Genomic DNA, 22,074 nt, shown 5'->3' with positions numbered 1-22,074 from the left:
TCCATATTGACTGGAAGGTGCCTCCACCAAAAAAGCAACTAAGTGTAGGAATCAAAATTATGGACAAGTGCTCCCGATTTTATTTCAGTTTGAAATGGCCCTTTCCTGCCAAAAATTTGCCGATCACTGGTCTAAACTGTTTTGGTACTTCGTTTTCATTCAACTAAAATATTACATGCAAATTAACAGATGAATTGTAGTTTATTTATACAATATGTATGAAATCAAAACTTGTTGCACTTACATTTATTTTATTTTAATAAACCATACATATATAAAACCATAAATAATTTTAAACAATCCTTTTTTACATTTTATTATTCTTATTCTGATAAAAATGCGCGTCAAAGAGATTGCCACAAAACCTAAAATCCTCATACGAACAAAAGACTTGTTTACATAAGCAACTTCTTTGAAAATAAAGCAAGGAAGAGACACAAACAAGCACTTGAAGTATTACAAAGTAAAAAAGTTGTATTTTAAAAGCACATACACACCCACGACAATCCAAAGTCATAAAATCCAGATTGACATCGTCACGAATCTGCTATGCACGTTACATTACTGTGATACGTTCCATTGATAACAAATTACTTGTCTCTTTGCGTGTAGCAGTAAAATAATTAACGATCGAGTTATGCGACTAATACGAACATATTTCGTTCAAAAGGTAACACAATTATCGATCTACTTCAAGGTAATACAGCGAAATAATAACGTGGCCAAGACGCTAATTGGATAAAAATGAAATTTGAAGCCCAAACCAAACAACCCGAACGCGTTATTGACAACTTAATATCAAAATTAATACTTTGTCTTCAGCACTACGCAACAATTGTTCATATTATCGACATATGTTCCATTTTTCCCAATATTCTTTATATCATCGTAAACCGGCAGTTAATTGAATTTAGTGAACGACATTAGTTTGAGTTTTTACCGGCTTGTCCGAATTGTACCTATGTTGTGGGCATATTTCAGTTTTATTGAGCCAGCAAATTAGATTTTTTACGGGAGTCTCGCCGGCTCATATAAAAAGGAGTTTATTCATTCTATTTATGTTTGGAGTATCTTAATGAAGGCCAATTAAACAGTTAATTAGATAGTTAATGAAATTGTGTTTCATGGAGATTCAAAAAAAGCGTTATTCCAGACTATGTTTATTAAAAAGTCCTATCTCAGAGTACTCAAGGACGCGTTTGTTGCAGTTTGCTTTAACTATTAAACTGGTGACATCTGTTGTATTTTTTTTTTTTTCAATACACAATTCTTTCATTGTGTTCCAACTTTTTACGAAGTAAATTCATAATCCGATAATCGTCTATACGACTTCATGACAATTGGACTGATAATTTCCAGAGTGATTAAAACTGACTCTATGAATTACTTTATGCAAATTTAAAAATAATTTGGCAAACATGCGTCTGATATTAGAAAAGTGAAGGAATCTTCGGTTTGAAAAATTTAATTTCAGTATTAATTTGTATCTTTATGTATTATACATTTTTTGTGTATATCTAATTGTAATTGTTAACTCAGAGGTGAGACAAATTAATATATTTATGGATATTTCTACTTTTGCTTTCTAAGACATTTTGTCAACCGCATAGTTTGTGGATTCAACAACAATAGTTGGTAATTAAAAAGCTATAATATTATAAAATTTATTTGACGTTAATGCTCATGGAACTCGTTTCCATATTTTTTTGGAGAAATCTTAATATGTTGGTTGTAAACATAAAATTAAACGAATTATTTTTTCACATAAATAATCAATCAGAATATCTGTGGTTACGACAAAAGATTATGTCAGAATTCTTTTCTCTATTATTTCAGGTGAGAAACTATTAGATAATGTAGTCAAAGATTGAAGTACAAATTTGACAAGTTATGTCGGTACTTCCGAATTTTGTTTGTTTAAAATGTTTTTTCAATACTTGTTTCAAGGAAATATCTGAATTTTTATTTGGCAGTCCTCATTCTGTGGACTACACAATCTAGTACCACTAAAAAATATATATGTATATATACAGCGTATATAAAAGAACAAATAAATCTATCTTCCAAAGACATCAAGAGAAAATTATGTGAGTTTATGAAAATTGATATTTTTTACTACGTATGTAATATACTCAACCCTTATAGATTTACTGTAAATAGGTTAAGTCAATAAAAGTGTTCTTCAAAATGTAATCCCATATTCAAGTTCTAGAATTATAAGATATTAATAATTATATATGATTTCAAAACTGAAAACAAAACAATTAAATTTGTGAATTGTGAAATATTACATATCGTTTATTATCGTTCATTATTATCATATAATTGCTACTTAAGCAAACAAATTTATTAAAGTTATATTGTGAAAAACCAACGTTAATCCGGATTTACCGAACTTATTACATTCACCCGATGACAATTCTTTAATCAAAAGTTCACAGCAATTATTCTAATTCAAAATTCGGTCGTGAAATACTAAGCATGTAAAAAATTCTTCGTAGGAGCGGTATCAAAATAATTCGCATTGTATTATAGTGTACAAAAATCAAAATTACATTCGACATAAGGTCAACTGACAGAAGTCCGGGACAAATAGTGTTCTTATTGATCAATATCGATTATTAATATAGGTTTGCTATTGTAAAGAGTCATCCTTGAAGATCTAATTCAGGAAACGAAGAAACTGTTATAAAAGTAGACCTTCAATATTCATGATGTAGTGTTTATTTATTTATCAATTATTTACTATTTTGCAAAGTCTATAGTACTTTATTTCGTATTTCGAATTGTTTTACAAAATTATCTATTATCCTTTTTATGTATGTTATTTGTTTCTAATACAAGTAATTTGGGAATCATTGCCTGTCAAGATTTGCCAAATAGAAAACCAAAATCCTTTCAGAACAAATATGTATACTGTCAATGTTCTTAAATTAGCTAGACGTTTACGATGTAATATTTTTGATAGTTTTAATAATGTTTTGTTCACTACAAATTTTGAAACCTCTTTGAGATTTAAATTTTTAAATGTAAATAATGAACTGGAATAAGAATATAAATATTGGACACAATTGAAAATTTAACTATGTATAAGAATTAAGTCCCAAATAATTTAAATTCATGAGACACATTATGCATAAGACTAATAAAATTTCGCGGTAAATTCGTGCTTGCGGAGGAAGAGGGGCCATTTAAATAAATTTCGTGATATTATGCGTTTTATTATGCATCGACGCATGTGGGAAAAGAAAACAAACGCTCCGAGAATAAGACCGCAGATTTACCCTATTCCACTCCTACATTATTTACTATCTCATAAATCTAACCCCACATGTACGTAAGATGGGAAAGTTTAGCGCAACTTCGGGGAATTCTAGAATTTATAAATCATAAAAAAATCTAAAGTTTTTGCCAAACATAACCAACTTGCTTTCAGCAGAATAGATGTTGCAAGATTAAGTATAAAATTCAATTTTCTTTTTTGACAGTTAAAAACTTCACGGAATGCATGAATAAAACGTTGCTAACGCCCGCCATGCATGACTATGGGGGGACTGTTTTAATAAATCAGTAAAATGCGCAAATACTAAAACCTCTTAACCACTTTTTTTTTGTACGTCGTCGAAACAACTTCCTTTTTCTCTTTTATCCACCGAACCCATTAAAGTCAATCAAATCAAGAGCACCTTCAAGGATCCAATCTTTTATGTCGTTAGTCACTTATCCGATAAAAATAATAGTTATTAGCATGGAAATCAACACTAATGGCATTAATTAGATTAAAGTATTTCATCGAGCGTAATCAAAATCGACACTATCTGAGACCTTGCCTGTTACCATTTCTAATTAATGGGATATCAAAAACATGACATGCATTGTACAAATTTATTCTTATAAGAACAATCAATCTCGTACCTAAAAATCGCATGGCAAAACAACCAGCTATTTAAATAAAGTGATAAACTAGATCAATTATTTTTAGAATGCTAATTAAGGCGCTGTAACGGGATATTGTGTGTTGGCTTTAATTAATGATGTGTGTGAAACTTACACTGGTGTTAAATCGGATTTGTAACAATCAACATAATTCAATGTTAAGCCATTGTATATTTTTTATGAAAGCACTGTTTTACATTTACATGCATAAATTTTGACATTATTCATGATTTAAACAGCTTTTGCTTGTTTCGTCAATGAGGTTGTTCAATTTATAACGAAAAATACGTTCTAAAAAATTGTTTTTATTAAAATTTTAATATGAGTTGTAACTTCAAATTCTAATTTTTTGATTTTCACTTCAATTTATTGTGAACCTTCAGTTTCCTTCCATTGTTTCTATATACTTATTTATTTTATGTACACTAAGTTCGTTTCATCAAACAATATCATCGAAATATGTTAGTTTATATTATTTTAAAACATAAAACATTATAACAAAATAGGTGTTTTAAGAAGAGAAACTATATAAATTAGACTCTGGATCTTCGTGACTGAATTCGCTCCTTAATAAACAACTTTGCGAAAAAAACTACCGCAAACGGAAAAGAACCGAAAACTTATAAGCAAGTTCGTGCCGGGCTCCTACAAGTTAATAAATTATCCATTAGAACAGGAGTCGCCTGTTAAAAAACCGCTTGTTCAACCGGGATTCCGGGACGAAACTTACCAGTGAGAAGGCAGCATGCCAACAAAAAACATTGTCGGCTGGTATCCATTACTACTTTACTTTTCCTTCCAGTTTCTCTATATGGACATCGTACGTTGCAATAGGCGACAATTCTAACAGATGTGTGCGGGCCTGAAACGAGGAAAAAATATTACAGACGTTAATGCGAGTTTTCCACGAAAATTGCTGTAGGCCGGTGTAATAATTGCGATGGTTTTAGTGCAGAGTGGACATTAATTAGGAGTGAAATGGGGAATTTATATTTCGGGGGACGTTCGCAAATTTTGTTATACACCTCTTGACGGGTTCTAATGGACGGAAATGTTACACATCATAAATTTTGTAATTGGTGAAGCTAGGAATTTCTAAACTTCTTTGTTTTTTATAAATTTCGTTTCTTAATGATGGCTTCAAGTAATTAACACTTTTGTAGTGTCACAATTAGTTTGATACTTTTATAATCAATCAAATTCTATCAAAGTATAATTGTTTCCATAAAAAATATAATAATTAAAAAAAAATCGAGGAACATAGCAAAAACATTTCAAAGTTCAGTGGCTAAAAAATTAAAAAAAAATGTTATTATTGTACGTTAATGCGATTTTTTCAGGAAAACCTTTCAAAATAATAATTGGAATGCTTTTAGATAGAGTGGATATTAATTGAAAGCGAAATAAAAATTTTTGTTTCAGGGCGTTTGACTATTTTGACATATAATGACAATATTTATTTAATAAAATGGTCTAAAAACAAGAATATGATAATTTAATAAAAAATAAAGAACTTTATTTACATTTATTTCTTCTGAAATTAATTTTAAGAAATTTACAAAAATGTTAATTTCATTTATTTTTTTCTGCAATTGGTTTGGCTATATAAAACAATTGAATAAGAATAATTGTTTCCATAAAAACTAAAATGTCATCAAAATATTTATTTAATTTTTTTTAACTATTTCGGTGTTAAAAACATTTAAATTGTTTCAGAATAGATTGAAATGAATGAAAGAAGAAGTAGAAGTATAGTATTGCTAAATTCTAGGAACCACAAAAATATTTAAAAATTCATGTATGATATTTTCAATAAAATAATAAATACAAGCACTTAAAAACAGGAAACAAACGAGTATTATTGAATAAAAACTACACATAATAAATAAATAAAATTATAACTAACATAATTAATATGGAATATTATGAATAAATATATATATATATATATATATATATATATATATATATATATATATATATACATATATATAAAACAATATGAAAATTTATGTATATAAGTTATAAATATAGTCTTTCATAATCATAGCACCGATGATAATTTTGTTGCTCCACTTTTTTAATGGAGGGATACATGCCCAAATAATCTCCTGACGTTAAAAACTCTTGAAAATATTACAGAATGTAATTGTTACTAGAAGTACATAAAATATTTCGAGGAACGTTACATAGTTGTTTCAAAATTTGTTTGTGACATTGCCTAAAAGATAATTACAAAAATATCATTGTGAACATCACACGCAGATCGTGGGATGGGCACGCATTAGGAAACACAAACTAACCTTTACCCATGACTCATGGAGGCATGTTATTAAATTAATCGAATCAATACACGTGCTTAGACTTTTTGGTATTTACTGTGATCAATTCGTCACGTTTTTTGCCTTATTATTGCTGATTTAATCGAATTCATATTGAGGGTATAATACATACGTTAGAAATATCACAGTTCAAAGGTATGAAAGAAAAAATCCGATCACATGTGACTGAAAGTCTCACGTGCTTCATAATGTGACTTGGCAAGTTCAAGGGAAACTGTCTTGAATAAATTCAATATAATCAATGTATAGCAGTCATGTAATATTGTATTGTTGAAGGTGAACTCAATAGTATGTTATGGAAAATAGGTTCGGTCGTATAAATGCCCAATTAAATATTTGTCAAACGCTTTTTTAGTGTCAATTCATTACTGACACGTATGAATGATTCATTAGTGAATATCTGATAGACAAATGAGATATTTGTTTAAGTTTTGTTAATTGCTTTTGTGTTTCGTCGCTGTCGGAGGCTGATGATAAAAGAAATATGCTAATTCGGTTGATCCTATCACGAGAAATTAATCATGTTTCATTTCGTACGAAATTGTTTCATTTCCTAGTTCGTGATTAAGAATTAGCGTTGGTGGGCATGTACAAATTTACTTATATGTGTTCAACACAAAGCAATTAAATTACTACAAATTCTTACATTGATCACGTTATTTAATATAAATTGAGGAAATAAATGGAAAGGGAGAGGAAAAGGAAGATAAAATTGGCGTGGGGAACGAATTGACAGTGGAAAATAGAGTGCATAAAATGTCATATTTGGAGAATAATATTTCAAACGATTTATAAAACAGAATTTCCAAAGTGTAATAGATTGTTTGGCTTACACAAATCAATTCCATGCAACACAAAAAGGAAAATTCGGGTTGAACGTGATAGAAATTGAAATTCGGTCCGGGTGTATTAATGAAGTCGATCGCAATGATTTGTTATCCTATTAGTAATACAAAAATGCAGAACGTGACGTTTTTCGGGTATTCTAATCTCACTTTTAAATTTACTTTCAATTGAATATTTTATTATTCATACCAGACGCCGTTGCGGTATTCCTAAATCGGTTCACGATATGAACGGGAGTTACCCTTCCAGCAATTTCAATTTATATTTATTATGGATCCATTCGGTTTTATTGACACATAGTTTAAAATATCAAATCCAATAATCCTAAGCACGTACCTAGTTTAGGGCGAGTCCCCGATCGACTCGCCGGGAAATAAAGAATATTGTTTTAACACACCCAGGAGCGAAAACTTCTTTATAACAATCATTAAGTTTTACTGCCCTCTTTCATTCATATTTTCGCTGCCTTCGTTGGAACACTGTGCCCGAAGCAAATTTCTGATACGTAACCAAACATGTAGAAAAAGAATATTGCCTGGATTTCAATACGATTCTGTGAGAAATGTAAAAATGCGGAGAAATGTATGAAAAAGTAAATTTCGTTTTTATTCAAATAAATATCACACGTAATTGTAATGGAAAAAATATTACCTATGACATATTAACTTTTTATTTCTCGTCTAATATTTTTGTATAGACCCAATATATAATTAATTATGTATGAACATCATTTACAATTTGATGATAACGCCTTTCCAAGTTTTAACTTTAACATAGAGTAATAAGTGGACTTGCTATCAAATTGTAAATGTTTTTATTATAGAAAAGAAAGTATGAGGCGTTAATTTGACAAACGAAATAGAAGTTGATATAGATTCCTCTTTAACTCTTTCTTATCATTCCTGTTACTTTACTCAATGAGTACTTTTCATAAAGTGGACATCAAATTGTAAATACTTTTAATTCAGAGATACTTTTTTATAATAAATTCACTCGAATAGAAGCAAAAGGATGAAGTACATTACTGTTAATTTAGCAGCCTAAATAGAATATAAATTCTTTATAAGGTATTGTATGTATCATCATACATCTGTCATGAATTTTTATAAAATAATAAATATTTAATTTATATTCAACCCTAACTTAACCTAACCACAAATCAGATCCTTGACAATAACAAGCCTACACTACAAAAAACTACAAAAATATTATGACAACTTTATTGGATGTATATAAAACTTGTAATGGAATATAAGAATAAATCTCTACTTTCTAGATTCATATCTGGACTTTTTCCAGAAAATCTTGGTGACTTCAGTAATAGACAAGGGGAACAATTCCATCAAGACTTAAAGACTATAGATATCGAGGTAAGTAAGTGTGATGACTAATTACTGCTGATCATTGAAACGTAAAATTACTGATCATAAACTCAAAAAAAATTACGCCCAGAACTAATTTTATAAAAAAAGTAAAAGTTTTCACTCAAAATATTTCTATTTTATTTATATTGTGTCAAATTTATTAAAATAAAACATTTTTTATTGTGTTTAATTTAAAAAACATAATATAAAAAAGACATATATATATAGCACAATATTTATACTAACTGATATGAACTAAAAAAATTGTTTTAAAAGGGTTAGAAGGAAAAATAGCCATTATTTTGTATAGACAAGAGAAAATATTAATTAATTTATTCAATCACTTTAATAACTAGACCGAAGTAATTTATTGATAAAAACGATAAAGCACTGGTAAATAAATCCATTAACAAAGCACAAACAGTATCAATTCAAATAAAACAAAAAAAACGTCCGGACGTAAATCGCTGATGAAACTTCATATCTCGAATATAAAGTAAAACTTTTTCTCCTTTTTTACTACATTAAAACTGGCTGCGTTTTTAATACAGAAAAATACAAAGTCCGCCAACGAGAAACCGGGAAATATGAGCAAGGAGACAGTAAAACTTAATGATTGTTATAAAGAAGTTTTCACTCCTGGGTGTGTTAAAACAATATTCCTCCAGTCCTTCAGGATGCGACGAACTTTAGACGGTACTAAAAATTCAGCGGGGGCAGCTTAGTTTCGTTTAAGATCATTGTGCAGTTATTAAAACATAAAGTGGCGGGTTTGAAGCTGTCGGAAGATCGAACATGTTTGAGTGTTGGATAAATATCGAAAGACAAATAGAGAGTAACGTCGACCGACATTTGATGCCTGGAGGGCAATTTGTAGAGTATGTTGTTGGTGGTTATTAAGTTAACCAGTTACGTCTAATAATCTAGTTTTGATTTGCGGAATTAGTAAACCCAGAGCTTGTTTACCCGTTTTAAGACGGCGACGCTCGGATCTCAGACCCGACCGAAACGAATATGTTAAGCAAGTCCCCGGGTATTGATCGCATCTCCGGCAATCAAACCCGTATACGCGACGCGCCCTCTGAAATCTAAATTATATGCAAATTCGCATAAACAACCGAACTGGCACACCTTTTGACTTTAATTACACTTTCATGTTCCGATGTAATATCGTTACTAAGTGAAATATTATAATGGCTCATTAGCCGTTTGTTTTGAACACATTCCGGCGGTACGTCTGGATTATAAATCACGTTTATCATATTTGAAACGTTTTTCGTCACGTTCATTGCTTGATAAATCACAAAAGGTTTCTTCAGTTATACCGTAATCAATTTGATTCAATTCCAAGCATAATTTATAAGAGGCATCTTTTGATACACCTTCAATTATTTGAATATTATGCTATTATGTATTTCCGATTACAAAAAAAAATGGGAATAAGAAATTTAATTTTTTAATCTTAAAAATAAAATATTGTAATAATGTGTGTAAGACATAGTAGCATCATAAAAATAAATTTCATATTGCAATAGGATTATAATTAACAATAAAATAAATAAATGAAAATAATAACCTATTAAAACTTTTACGACTTTTAAATTATCAACATAACCGTTTTCATTTACTTATTAAAAAATGAAACATAACATGTACTAATAAAAATATTTGTCAAATTCCTTACATATCTGTGTTAAAATTGTTAATTTTTTAGAATTTTCTAATTTTCAGGAATTCCGTCCAAAAATTGAGAAACCACAGCTTAATATCCCCCAGTATTTGTCAAAATATTGATATATTTTATAAATTATCGAATTTACCAAATTTTTGTCTAAAAGTTAAGAAGTATATTTTTCATTTTTCCCCAAAACTCCCAATTTTCAATCTCAAATTTAATGAATAAATGATATTAGTTTTAAAAACTTCCATTAGATTAATCCACTTCAATGATAAAATTATAAAATTTATATAATTTTATAAATTATTAAGATTTTTGTCCAAAAATTGATAAACCATATCTACAGTTGTTCGGGTTTATAGGTCGACGTTTGTTGGAATTATTTCCTGACGTTTCGCTAGCACGAGTGGCTAACATCTTCGGAAGTCTGATTTGGTTCGTGTCTCTTTGACATCTGATTGACATTTAGCAGTTAGTTTCGTTTAAAAATTGTTGAGGTAAAATTATCAGATTTTCAGGATTTTGCTACAAAAATTGATTTAACTTTAATTAATTGATTTTTTATGTAAAAACAGTTAAATTCTTCCAAATTTGAAATTTTGGGAAAAATTTTAGCTTCATTTTTTAAAATTAATTATTATTTAAGAAAATTTATTTTGTTTTTATATAGAAAGAAAGAAAAAAATATTTAATTTTCAAGATTTTTGTCCAAGAATTAAGAAATCTTGGCTGAGGCTTATCAGTTTTAATGGACAAATTTCTACCGTTTTTTATAATTTTTTAACTTTTTAGTTCAAATTGAAACATTTTAGAGGCTTCCGTAATTTTGACAGTGAATTATGTTTGAAAAATATCGATTTTTTAGTCCCGTCTGAAATATGAAAAATTTTAGTTTTACTTTTCACTAAATTAAAAAATTGAAACATGAAATAAATAAAGTAAATTTCATATTACAATTCAGATATGAGTAACAAAAATTAACTTAGATATAACTTTTTGTTATTATTTTTAAATTACCAACAATCATGATTGATTTTGTTTCTTTTTCACCATCAAACATCTAAAATCAATAACATTCAGTTTTCAATTTATGTATTCTGTTAAATGCCGGACACGCCATTTAAAACCCTTTTTGATTTCCAGACCTGTTTGATCTAGTCAAACAGTCGATAATAAATAATTCATTGAAGTGATTTTCGAATAATTTTAACAGTGCTTAATGTGTTGATCAATGAGAATTTTTAGGTAAACCTCAACAATCCATGCAATTTCTGTCACAATGTCTAGATAATGAGAATAATTGGCCATATCAAACGAGCTCATCTAAACACATAATTTGCATTAAATTATACATGTTTAAACATAAAGTCCCGTTTAACTTAACCAAGAGTTTAACATACTATAGAGATCAATAATGATTGTATATAATAGCCATTTAATGAACAATACAACATACACTCGAAGCTTTTATTTCTTATATTTAATCGTGTACGAAGTGGGACTGTCGTTATAGATAATGGACATTTGTTGGATGCGTGTTTCGTCATCTGAGGGTAACATCGTGTATAGAAAGTTAGCAATGTCGGTTTGTGAAACGAGGAAGATCCGTGCACTTTCGAACCGACCAAAAGCATAAATCGCTGACCGCGGTTTATTATTTTACGCGGGGCATTTAATTAGTGCTTTAATATTCTGAAGTGAGCACTGTATTTAATGTTGCCGGTATCATAAATTCTATAAATTAAAACTGTCTAGACAAATGATAAATCGCTGTTATTACTGCATGTTACTTGTGGCCAAAATCAATTCAGATGGAGGGTACACATTTTGCACGAATGATTTAGTCGTTATGGTCTGATGCAAATTTGCTTTCATTTTATTTTTGTGTTTATTTTTTATCGACAAAGGTTTTAATATTTTCTAATTGAATGAGATATTGTACAACAATGTTATTTCATATTTTATATATTAATTAGTATTAATATTAAAAATATATTAAATATCAAATATATACGTGTAATATTCATACTTTGTTAGTAGAAAAATATTAGCTGACCTGAGGGTTTTCCATTCTAAAATTGATAAATTTATAAATGTACAAAATGTTCAACAAAGTCTAAAGAATGTAGATCATGTATTATTGTACAAGATATTTTACTGATTTCCATTTTCTAGAAGTATATATAAAATATAAATTTCAAATTTTTAACATCATAAATTTCATAATACAGCATTGAAGCAATCTGGCATAAAAGTAAAATATTGCACCTTCATAAGTATATTATTTTTATGTTCCATGAATATAATAAATTTAATAACTGTTACTACCTAGATAATTTTCTCCATGTACAAACAAAACCATTTCGATTTCTTCTCCTTATGCATTACAAAATATATGACCTGTGTTAACATAAAAGTATGAGGTAACATTACGGTGGTCATAAAATATTTGCAAACTTCATCGATTTCCTGGAAACCCCAATCCTAAAAATAAATTGATAAGAGTCCTCGTGACAAACTCACGAACGACCACGATTAATGATGTTTGCTACCAATAAAAACAATTATAACGAAGACTAAGCGTAATTCATGATATGCAGGAACGAAATGAACAATGAAGATGTCTGCTGGCTGCTTTATTTGCAGTTGCCGTTTTAGCGTTGGCTTGTCAATTGTGACGCAATGCTTACAAAATTCACTGACAATAAGCAATTAACATTGTATATTTACTGAATTTGCGACATGCGCTTCTGTCTCACACTGTGTGCGTATGAGATCGGCTAAACCGCCGGTGGGAATATGGCAAAATGGACCCTACGACTGGAATCACTGACGCAACTCGTAAAGACGAAAGTGGGGAATAATTTTATAAAATACAAGTGTCGTCGTCGTCATTAAAACTTAACCCCCCTGTTTATAATTGTTGAGAATGTGTTTTGCTCGGTACGGGTAAGGAATGCTTAATTATTGCGCTTTGGGAAGGTTTGAGGCGGATAAGCACGGTGAATGCACTTCAGAGAAAGAGGATATTAGTTCAATTACACTGTGGATGTGGATTTGTGAAAGGTTTCGTTTCGTATAGGATACGCCAAAGGGTTAAAAAAAAACTTTAGACCTTTTGGTTGAAATGAAACACATAGCATCCACACACACACACACACATCTCCCCTTTTCTGTATCTTATAAATATTTCTGACAATATATTCATTTATTTTCTAAATTAAGAAAAGGCGTTTAATTAAATATTATTGATCTAAATCATTATATACTATATTTTATAAAAAAATTATAGCTTAACTGCATAATTCGGATGTCAAAAAACAATCTCGTCTCATTGTCAAGTAAAATTAAAGTCAAAGTGAATAAAATAGAACTTAATGAAGTTAATTCAAGGACTGAGGGAAGGTGGTTATTGGATGGGAGTTCATTTATCTCTAGACCTACTTAGAAAACTATGGATTCGGATTCTACTAAAAAACTTCAGTTTGGACTTACTTAGGATAACATTTACGGAAGACTAAATTTAATTTATAAAATTACAAAAAAAGTTTGTCAAACCCACAGTGAAACATGATGGATGTGATATGCATAGGTTAATATTTCTGGTGTGCAGACAGATTTATGTTCAGAGCAACAATTTACTTTATATATATTAAAGAAATTTTGTTGTTCAACATGAAATTGGTTAAAAGATAAAAGCATCCATTATTTGTATTACCCTTTGTGATCTATAGACATCAACACTGTAGAAAATATGAGGATCAAATTTGACAAGAAAATTAAATAAAACAGATTTACTCGTTAAGAATCCCTATCAATATTGTATTACTAAAAAAATTAAGTAATTTTTTTAAAGTCACAGTCTGATCGAGAATTGTCTCAGAAATCCTAAAATGTAAAAATATACAGGGTATTCCATTTAATATTACGAAAATGGATCCATTTCCAGTGAAACCGATGATAAGATATAAAATTATGTCAAAATTTCTCATACAAAAATTATTAATTAAATTAGGAATTAAAATACCAGATAAACAGGTAAAATTAATAGAATATTTTGAATATCTTTAAAAATTTCTCTTCTTAAATTATAAATATGTTAAATAATTTGCCAAAAGTGTTCAAATATGTAAAAAAAGTAAAAAATTTAAAATTCACTAAAATATAAGAAGATTTTTAAACAATTTTACTGTACTAAACATCAAATATTAAGTTTTTTATTTTACCGTATGGAATTATTTTATCAAAAAACCATGATTTAAATACAAGATTAGAATAAATAATATTAACTATTAATATGCTTTCTAAACGAACTTTTATTAATTTGGCTAAAAATAATAGAAACATTATAAAAATCTTAAAAACTTTGAAATTTCTAAATTAAGATTACTATTTCATTATATAGGCTCCATTTTATCAAAATACTTAGTAAAAAAGTTCTTAGTTCTCTAAATAAGAGAAAAAAACTGTAAAACTGAAAACCGGAATTAAAAAATGTAATTAATCTAATCTTGCAGACTTTGAAGTACCTCAAAGGATTTTATAAACAACTAAAAGATATAAAGGAATACATTTCATTAATTCAATTTTCAACAATTTTAAATTATGAAGCCCGTGTTTCATTTGAATTACGTTGAGTCTTACATAATTGAAGGGGATCAAGCAGTCTTTGTGGATCAATAAGACATAAATTAATTACTTCCACACTTTGAACATATCATTTTCCACCGAAACGTTTCGTATCTCATGCCACGAACATAACGAGGCTTATCTACAAATAATCCCATTTTAATTACACCCAAAATTTCATCCTATCATCGACGTTCATCTCACATATCCTCATGTATGTGTACGGACACAAACATTCCTCCATATAGTCGCCTTTTTGCTCTCGAGCATGATTGAAAACCGACAGTCGATCTTTTGAGTGTAAATGATAATGCAAGAGCATTCCCATTGTACGTTTGACGTGTGTATTGTAGATGTCGAATGTTGTACGACAAAAACACTTCAAGCATGAAAACGCACACAATGCTCCGGGATAAGCTTATATAATTTCAATTTGGGGAAAAAAATCCATTCGGGTACGTCAAGCGTGGTTAATTGTTTGCCGTACAATCCCGCTACCAGTTCATTCGTACTTAATCCATGAGTTGGTGTTTTAATTGTTGCATGTAGGAATTAATGCCAATTTTTATTCGAGAGTGAGTGATGTTCATTGTTCTTTTTAACCTGTTTTACATGAAATATTTGCATAACTTTACGAACTAATCAGTCAATTTCCGAGTACTTTTACCGTTCGTATTATTTCCTTGATTAAATTCTGTAAAAAGTTTTACGCTCAATTGAAATGATACAATTTATGCAACACGAATTTTACTTTCCGTACAATTTTCATAATAATAAAAATAGTAAACCGCAAATCCTGATAATGATCTCGGTAAATTTCTACTTGCACAATAAATTCAATTTAGTAACAAAAATACTTTCGATTGATTGACTGGAAAATTATTAACTGCGTTGGATAAAATTGTTAATTGTACATTCGAATATCTGCAAATCATTAAGTGGATCAAGCAATTAGATTCTGTTTCATAATTATTGGGTGATCATTAAAAATAATTTTACTATTTCATACCTAAAACCAATAGAAATAAAAGGTTTAAATAGTAATTCCCCACAATTACGCCTCCGGAATTCCGACGATCGAAGCCTGAAGCTTAAATTATGGAAATTGTGATTTATAATACTCTCAGTATAATTGCAGTTCAGCCCGCAAAACAAATAAAAATTACGGACAAGGTAATAAAATGGTTTTGCGGATGAGACCAACGATATCAGCATTATATAGATCCCGGCAAGATTTACGTTTTCTCGAGGCAAAAATATGTAATAATTCAAAGGATTTTATGGCCGGTCTATTAAGAATATTGCGTTCGAGTTCTTAAATAAAGAAGAAAAGGCATTTATTTGAGTCGAGACATTTTCCGTCGCATAAAGGGGACTCCTTGTCCTTAAAATGCAAATGCCGTCGAAATCCTAAAGGAATATGCAGTAAACTAAAGTTAATGTAATAGATGGTATCTCGCATTCGGGGAGCTATTGGTTGGATTGAAATTGGAATTAGGAATAGAAATGTTCCCCGTGCGCGGCAAATATCCACAGTTCGAACTGCTTCTGATTTCACTTAATGTTCAATCAATGCAACGCAGATAGAATCTTATTGCCGAAAATATTACGATAATCTGGCAAACTTCTCGATTCGTTCTTTAATTGTCGGTACACCACCAAATACAGTTGATGCAAATTGGGAATTTCTAACAGTTTCTCTATTGATTTGTCATTAAATGCATCTATTTCAACAAAACGTTGAATATTTTGCTAAGTAACAAAGCTAAAAATGATCTTATTTTATTTCTATGGAGACAAAGAATGATTGTCAATTAATTTGAAAGTTAAAATCTTAACTGTAATAATTAATAGAATAAATGGAATGAATATCAACAAGATTTCAATTCAAAACTTAATGCAATACAATAAATATCAATAAATTTTCTATTAAAAAGTTTGACAAACTATTTAACCTTACTGAAATGGTTTTCCTAAAAGAATTTTAATTTTACTGTACTACATTATTCTTATTTATGTTGTTAAAAAAATTGGTTTAATTTTTATATTCACTATAACAAAAACAACAATAATGTCAACAAGTTTTCAATTTACTTAAAAACTATAACAAACACTAGCATAAGTACAACAAGTTTTCAATTTACTTAAAAGCTTGATAAATTAATTTGAGAAATTTTCCCTGATTTTTCTAAAAATGTTTTTACTTTATCATTTAATTTTATTCTAGAACTAATAATGCAATAAATATAATGTAATAACTTTTCTATTTTAAGCTGGACAAATTTAGTCTAAAAAAAGGCATAAAATTGTTCTAACTTAATCTTAACAATAACTGGATAGAATACATACAAGCTTTCAATTTAAAGTTAAAAAATTCAGTATTAAAACAATGGTTCTATTTTACTATATTCTTACAGACTTCTTACAGACAATTGTGGGCGATAAATTTTGAAGTTGAAATTGTTCTAAACTTTATCTTGTAAATTTAATTTATTATCTTCTTTATGCCATTTTATATAATAAAGTTTGGTAAATGTAAAAATCTTTAAATTTAAAAGTTTCTAACTAAATGTGCACATGTGGATAATTGTTATTTCCCAAAATATCCACCAAAATATCACAAGTAAGTAACATAATTTCATTGAGATTTGTCAATTAGTGCTTTCAAAAGTCCAAATAAAAGTGTTCAGTGAACAGTGCACTTATAATTCCTTTATGACGTTATGTCACGTTACACGAGCGATTTCTTAATCAACAGGTAGGCACGTTTAACCAAATGTAACCGAAACGTATTGTGAAAAAGAGCGTGTTTTATATTCAAATGTATTCCTTCATGCTGAACAGTGGAATGCAAAACGTTTTCGTACTATAAAATGACCCTATTTAGGTGTTAATGAGTTTCCAACATTTATAGTGCATGTGTTGAAGTTGTAGTCTTTTTTCATCGTCACTAAAGTTAATAAAATTGACTAAAAATTTTATTTGACGAGATAAAGTGCTTTTTGCTCTTGATGGAATATGACATATTTTACTAATATGTTTCACTTTATAATAAAAGCTTTTACTTTATTATTTTAATATTATACAATTTTATGCAAAAAGGACAGAATAATTAAAGAAATTAATTAGAATTGAATAATTTAACTCGGATTATTTTCTAATTCCAGATATGCTGTCCCTTTTTGGAAAGTTTATGTCAGGAAATTTAATTAGTTTTACTATTAAAAGTAAGTGCTTATTTAATGTAAAACTATAAAATACTCTTTTATGTTTCTAAAATATTTATGATGTTGTGAAAAAGAGATCGTCGCCTTGCAATAATCTTTCCTTATTGTTTTTCTAATAATAAATATATTATTACACCATAAAAATTCATATATAAATATTAAATGTTAAAATATACCTGAGGAGTTACAAACATATGTTTATAAATTATTACTACATAGTTCCACAATACTTATATCAATTTTAACAAATTATTAAACGATAAGATAATAAAGTTAAGAGGTGAAAAAATGAACATTTTTATTGAAGTACATTTTGTTTGTGTTTTAAAAACCGAATACACGAATCATACAACTTTTACCCGTTTTTAAAACGAAGCAATCATCCTAAATTGCCGGGATTGATCTGTAATTTAATTTTGTCGCCGGCCATCGTTATGTCGGCTGTCGGAAACAATTTTCAAACATATTACATATTCATTCGACAAAATCTGAATCGGTAAAAGCCGGGGGTTTGGCTGCGTGCGGGGTGGACGGAATTCAATTCCATTCGCTCAGTAGTTTTCAAAGTTGGATGGGATGGATCGGATGATTTGGATTAGTATATTACATTATTTTAGGGGTCCGTCCACCATATAATCTTATTATCGACGGTCTCGTATCGGCGGCAAAGCCGTTCGATCTAATAACTTTTTTTTCATCCGTAAATATTTTGATGTGCTCGAGGTAATAGAACGACTAAAAGCTTTTGGTGGTTTTAACTTCATTCGGCCGATTTTTTGTAAGTAGTGTAACTACTTAATCACATCCTTATTTTGTGTTTTCAGTATTAGATTATGAAAAAAAATAGGTTAAAGTGCTAGTAATCCGTTGTATTGGACCATTTGAGGCAACTCCGGATTATTTTTTGAAGGTCAGATAACATATCGAACCACATATCCGTGAAAATTATGATAAACTTCTCTGAAAGGATAACGGATTATCTGAATAGAGGTGGCCATTTACATGACATCAAATTCCACTCATCCATGTTTGTATTTTTGAAATGCTTTTTATAATGCTGTTACTGCCTTAATCTAAAAATATTTTTGTGCATTTTTTGAGCATTTAAAATTTAAAAGTCCCTGTCGCTTAGTTAAATTATACATAGAAAGTTCGACGGTAACCAGTGCTTTTTACAACTGGTGGAATTTTGATGAACTTTTTTGGGTGTATACAGAGGAACCCAGTCAAAGTAAAATGAATGGTTTTAATTGGTTAAAACATAACCCCCGGGGTATGCGCCCTTTGTTGCAACTACAATATACAACAAAGTCAAAAAGGACTACAGCGACGACAACATTTCGCTCAGATAATAATTGTGACGAGTGTGTTGTCTTGGAGGTTGAAAAGTTCCTGTTGCGGCCAAGCCTATGTAATATCAATAAAGCTCCTTTGTCCCCAGTATAAAATATATTGTCGGTGGTATGTTATTAAATCATAATTGGTGTGCAATGGGACAATGGTCACGGCAGCTATATGAAGACACTAATTCCACTTGGTAAATGTAAAGCTTTTGTTATGCAAATCCGGTTTTATAAAGGGCGAGCCCTATCTGTGTTGGGCCAAAGCGAAATGCACGGGACCAGGCATAATTTACATATTTGGAACACGTTGACCGGACACAAGTGTGGCTAATTAAAAAATCTAGTTTTATTGTCGTCGATTCGAGTCGCGTGTGTTCAACTGCAAAATTAGTCAATTCAGCAGTCGAGTGGGCTCTTCATTCAAAATATGCAAATTGTACCCGAAGCTTTATTCAAATACATGCGAAATAAAATTTATTAAATATATCTCGATTGGGCCGCACCACAGGCTCACGCTTTTGTTACACGCCTGATCGGACCCTTTCAGCCTTTTTATCCAACAAAGCGATTATTGTTGCTTTTATGTAAATTAATATTTTCGGCGATTGAAAATTAAAAATACAAATGATAAGAATTGCTAAGCATTGTGTGCAAAAAATACAATAACAACCCTAATATGCTGGCGGTCTGAATATGGTTCATTTTAAGGGTAGTTCATTTTGATAATCATAACAAGCAGACATATTTTTTCCAGCAAATTCCTGTGCTTAAAAATGACAGAAAAACTTTAATAAAAACTCAATCTTATAAAGAGGTCTTTCCAAACAAAAAATATTAAATGCGTCTCTACAAAATGTTTCATATCTTTCAGTCCCCCGTTCCTACATACACGTCATACAATTCCCCTAAGACCGGACCAGCTTTGTTCTTTGCCATCAGAAAATTAAACAGGTCTAAAGTTTGCCAGTCAAACAATATTAATTTTCCCAAATGACGATGCCAAGTTAAAATTCCTTTTAGTTTAAAGACATATTAGCAAGTTATAATTGAAGCGATGACATAATCAGTAAGATGACGTTAATAATTGAATTAGGATTAAGTTTGCCCATACAAACTAAGTGATGAGAAGTAGTCCAGGCCGCAGATGTCCTTAATTGAGTTAACTCTGATCCCGGAGCCTTGTAGTATGAATCTTTAATGGCGGCCAGGACTATGACCTGTTAATCCTTATTAAGCTGTTCGCATTTTAATACGATCGCGCCGCAACCGCCGGAACCCGGCATCAAAAACTACCGCACGATCCCTGATGCAGAAAACACAAAAAAAAATCGTTAATTACCCCAAATTCCCGGAGAGAAATCAATCAGCTAAAATATTTAGACAATAGCACTACCACAATTGCATCACGTTGCAAGTGTAGCAATTAGTAGATAATTGATTACCTTGGCTCGGAGTCCCCAAATCTGAGTCTAAGTGAGATAGCATTGTTCTGCACCAACCGAGATATTTATCACGACGGTGTGCTTACTTCACACGTAATTTCCAACGGGAGATATAAATCGTTGCCGGCATTTAATTCGCGTTTCCGTCATACGCAAAAAAAGTTTGTAATCTCCATTAATTGAGAATTGTCCTTAATTTTATATATAAATTAGGATTTAGTTATCTGTAAGAAGAATACGAGAGACACTATGTTAGAATAAGATGGGTTAGGTCAGGATGAGGTAGATTATGTATATTATAGATTGGGTTAGGTTGGAAATAGTTTTTCTTATTTAATTCAAAAAGAAAATTTATGAAAATTTTAGAATTTCATTTAATAATTACTATAGCCTTACAATATATAATTGAAATGCCATATTCCTTTATAAAAATACTTACATTTTATATATTAACTTTTTTATTATCATTTGACAATAAAAGTCTTAATAAATTTTAATGTTTAAAACAGATAATTAACTATTACCCCATAAAATTTTTATAAAAGTGTTTGCCCTACTCTAAAATTAATAACGTAAAAAAACTTTTAAAAATAACTGTAATTTATTGAATACTTCAATAGTAATAAAAAATTATAGTTCTCTAGTAAATATTTATGACTCATAATAAATTAATTTTAAATTTAATGGCGAAACTAAAACTTAATAAATATTTCATGTACCTTTTTTAACTTAAATAATTAAATTAACTTAATTTAACTTTCACGTATTATTGGCATATTTAGTGTCTTTAAAAGGGAGAAAATATTTTTTCAAAGTATATAAATACAAAAACGTTTAAAAAATATTTATTTTAAATTAATTAACTTTATAATGAAAAACTTTCTTGTTTAATATTCTTTTTTTACACTTTAAAATATGTATAATTAAAATTTTCATTATTGTAGCTTTTATTATTCTGTAAACACTATTTTGTAAGGATAAAACATTTCTGTTGAATAAACACAGAGTTTAATTATTAAAACATTTATTAAACTGCGTACTTTTAGTATTTTTTACTGTAAATAACACAGAGTTTATATAATAAAATTTTGTAATTATATTATTTAATTAAAAACAACATATTATGCATTATGTTAACAAATATTTATCATACCTTATAAATTTAAAATTGATTTTTTCTATCTATGTACATCCGTTAAATCATAAAATCAGTAATTTAAGTTTAAATTCATTAAAATTCATATGATTTCATTATTTCATGCACTTA

The 22,074-nt window shown here is 29.3% G+C and overlaps 1 protein-coding gene across 4 annotated transcripts in view; it reads right to left on the bottom strand.

Annotated features, from left to right (window-relative positions):
• The window catches only part of LOC109601708 (uncharacterized), a 115,475-nt gene that overhangs the window by 38,301 nt on the left and 55,100 nt on the right, over window positions 1-22,074 (bottom strand). For all 4 annotated transcript variants that reach the window (XM_049969755.1, XM_049969756.1, XM_049969754.1 and 1 more), the window contains one exon: window positions 4,667-4,798. In XM_049969755.1, coding sequence (XP_049825712.1) covers window positions 4,667-4,715 — 49 coding nt within the window. In that variant the 5' untranslated portion in view covers window positions 4,716-4,798. The remainder of the gene's footprint in view (window positions 1-4,666; window positions 4,799-22,074) is intronic.

This window comes from Aethina tumida, chromosome 7 (genome assembly GCF_024364675.1).
Source record: "Aethina tumida isolate Nest 87 chromosome 7, icAetTumi1.1, whole genome shotgun sequence".
NCBI lineage: Eukaryota > Metazoa > Arthropoda > Insecta > Coleoptera > Nitidulidae > Aethina > Aethina tumida.
The sequence above is the reverse complement of the archived record's forward strand: the minus strand, read 5'-3'. Positions and strand labels throughout refer to the sequence as shown.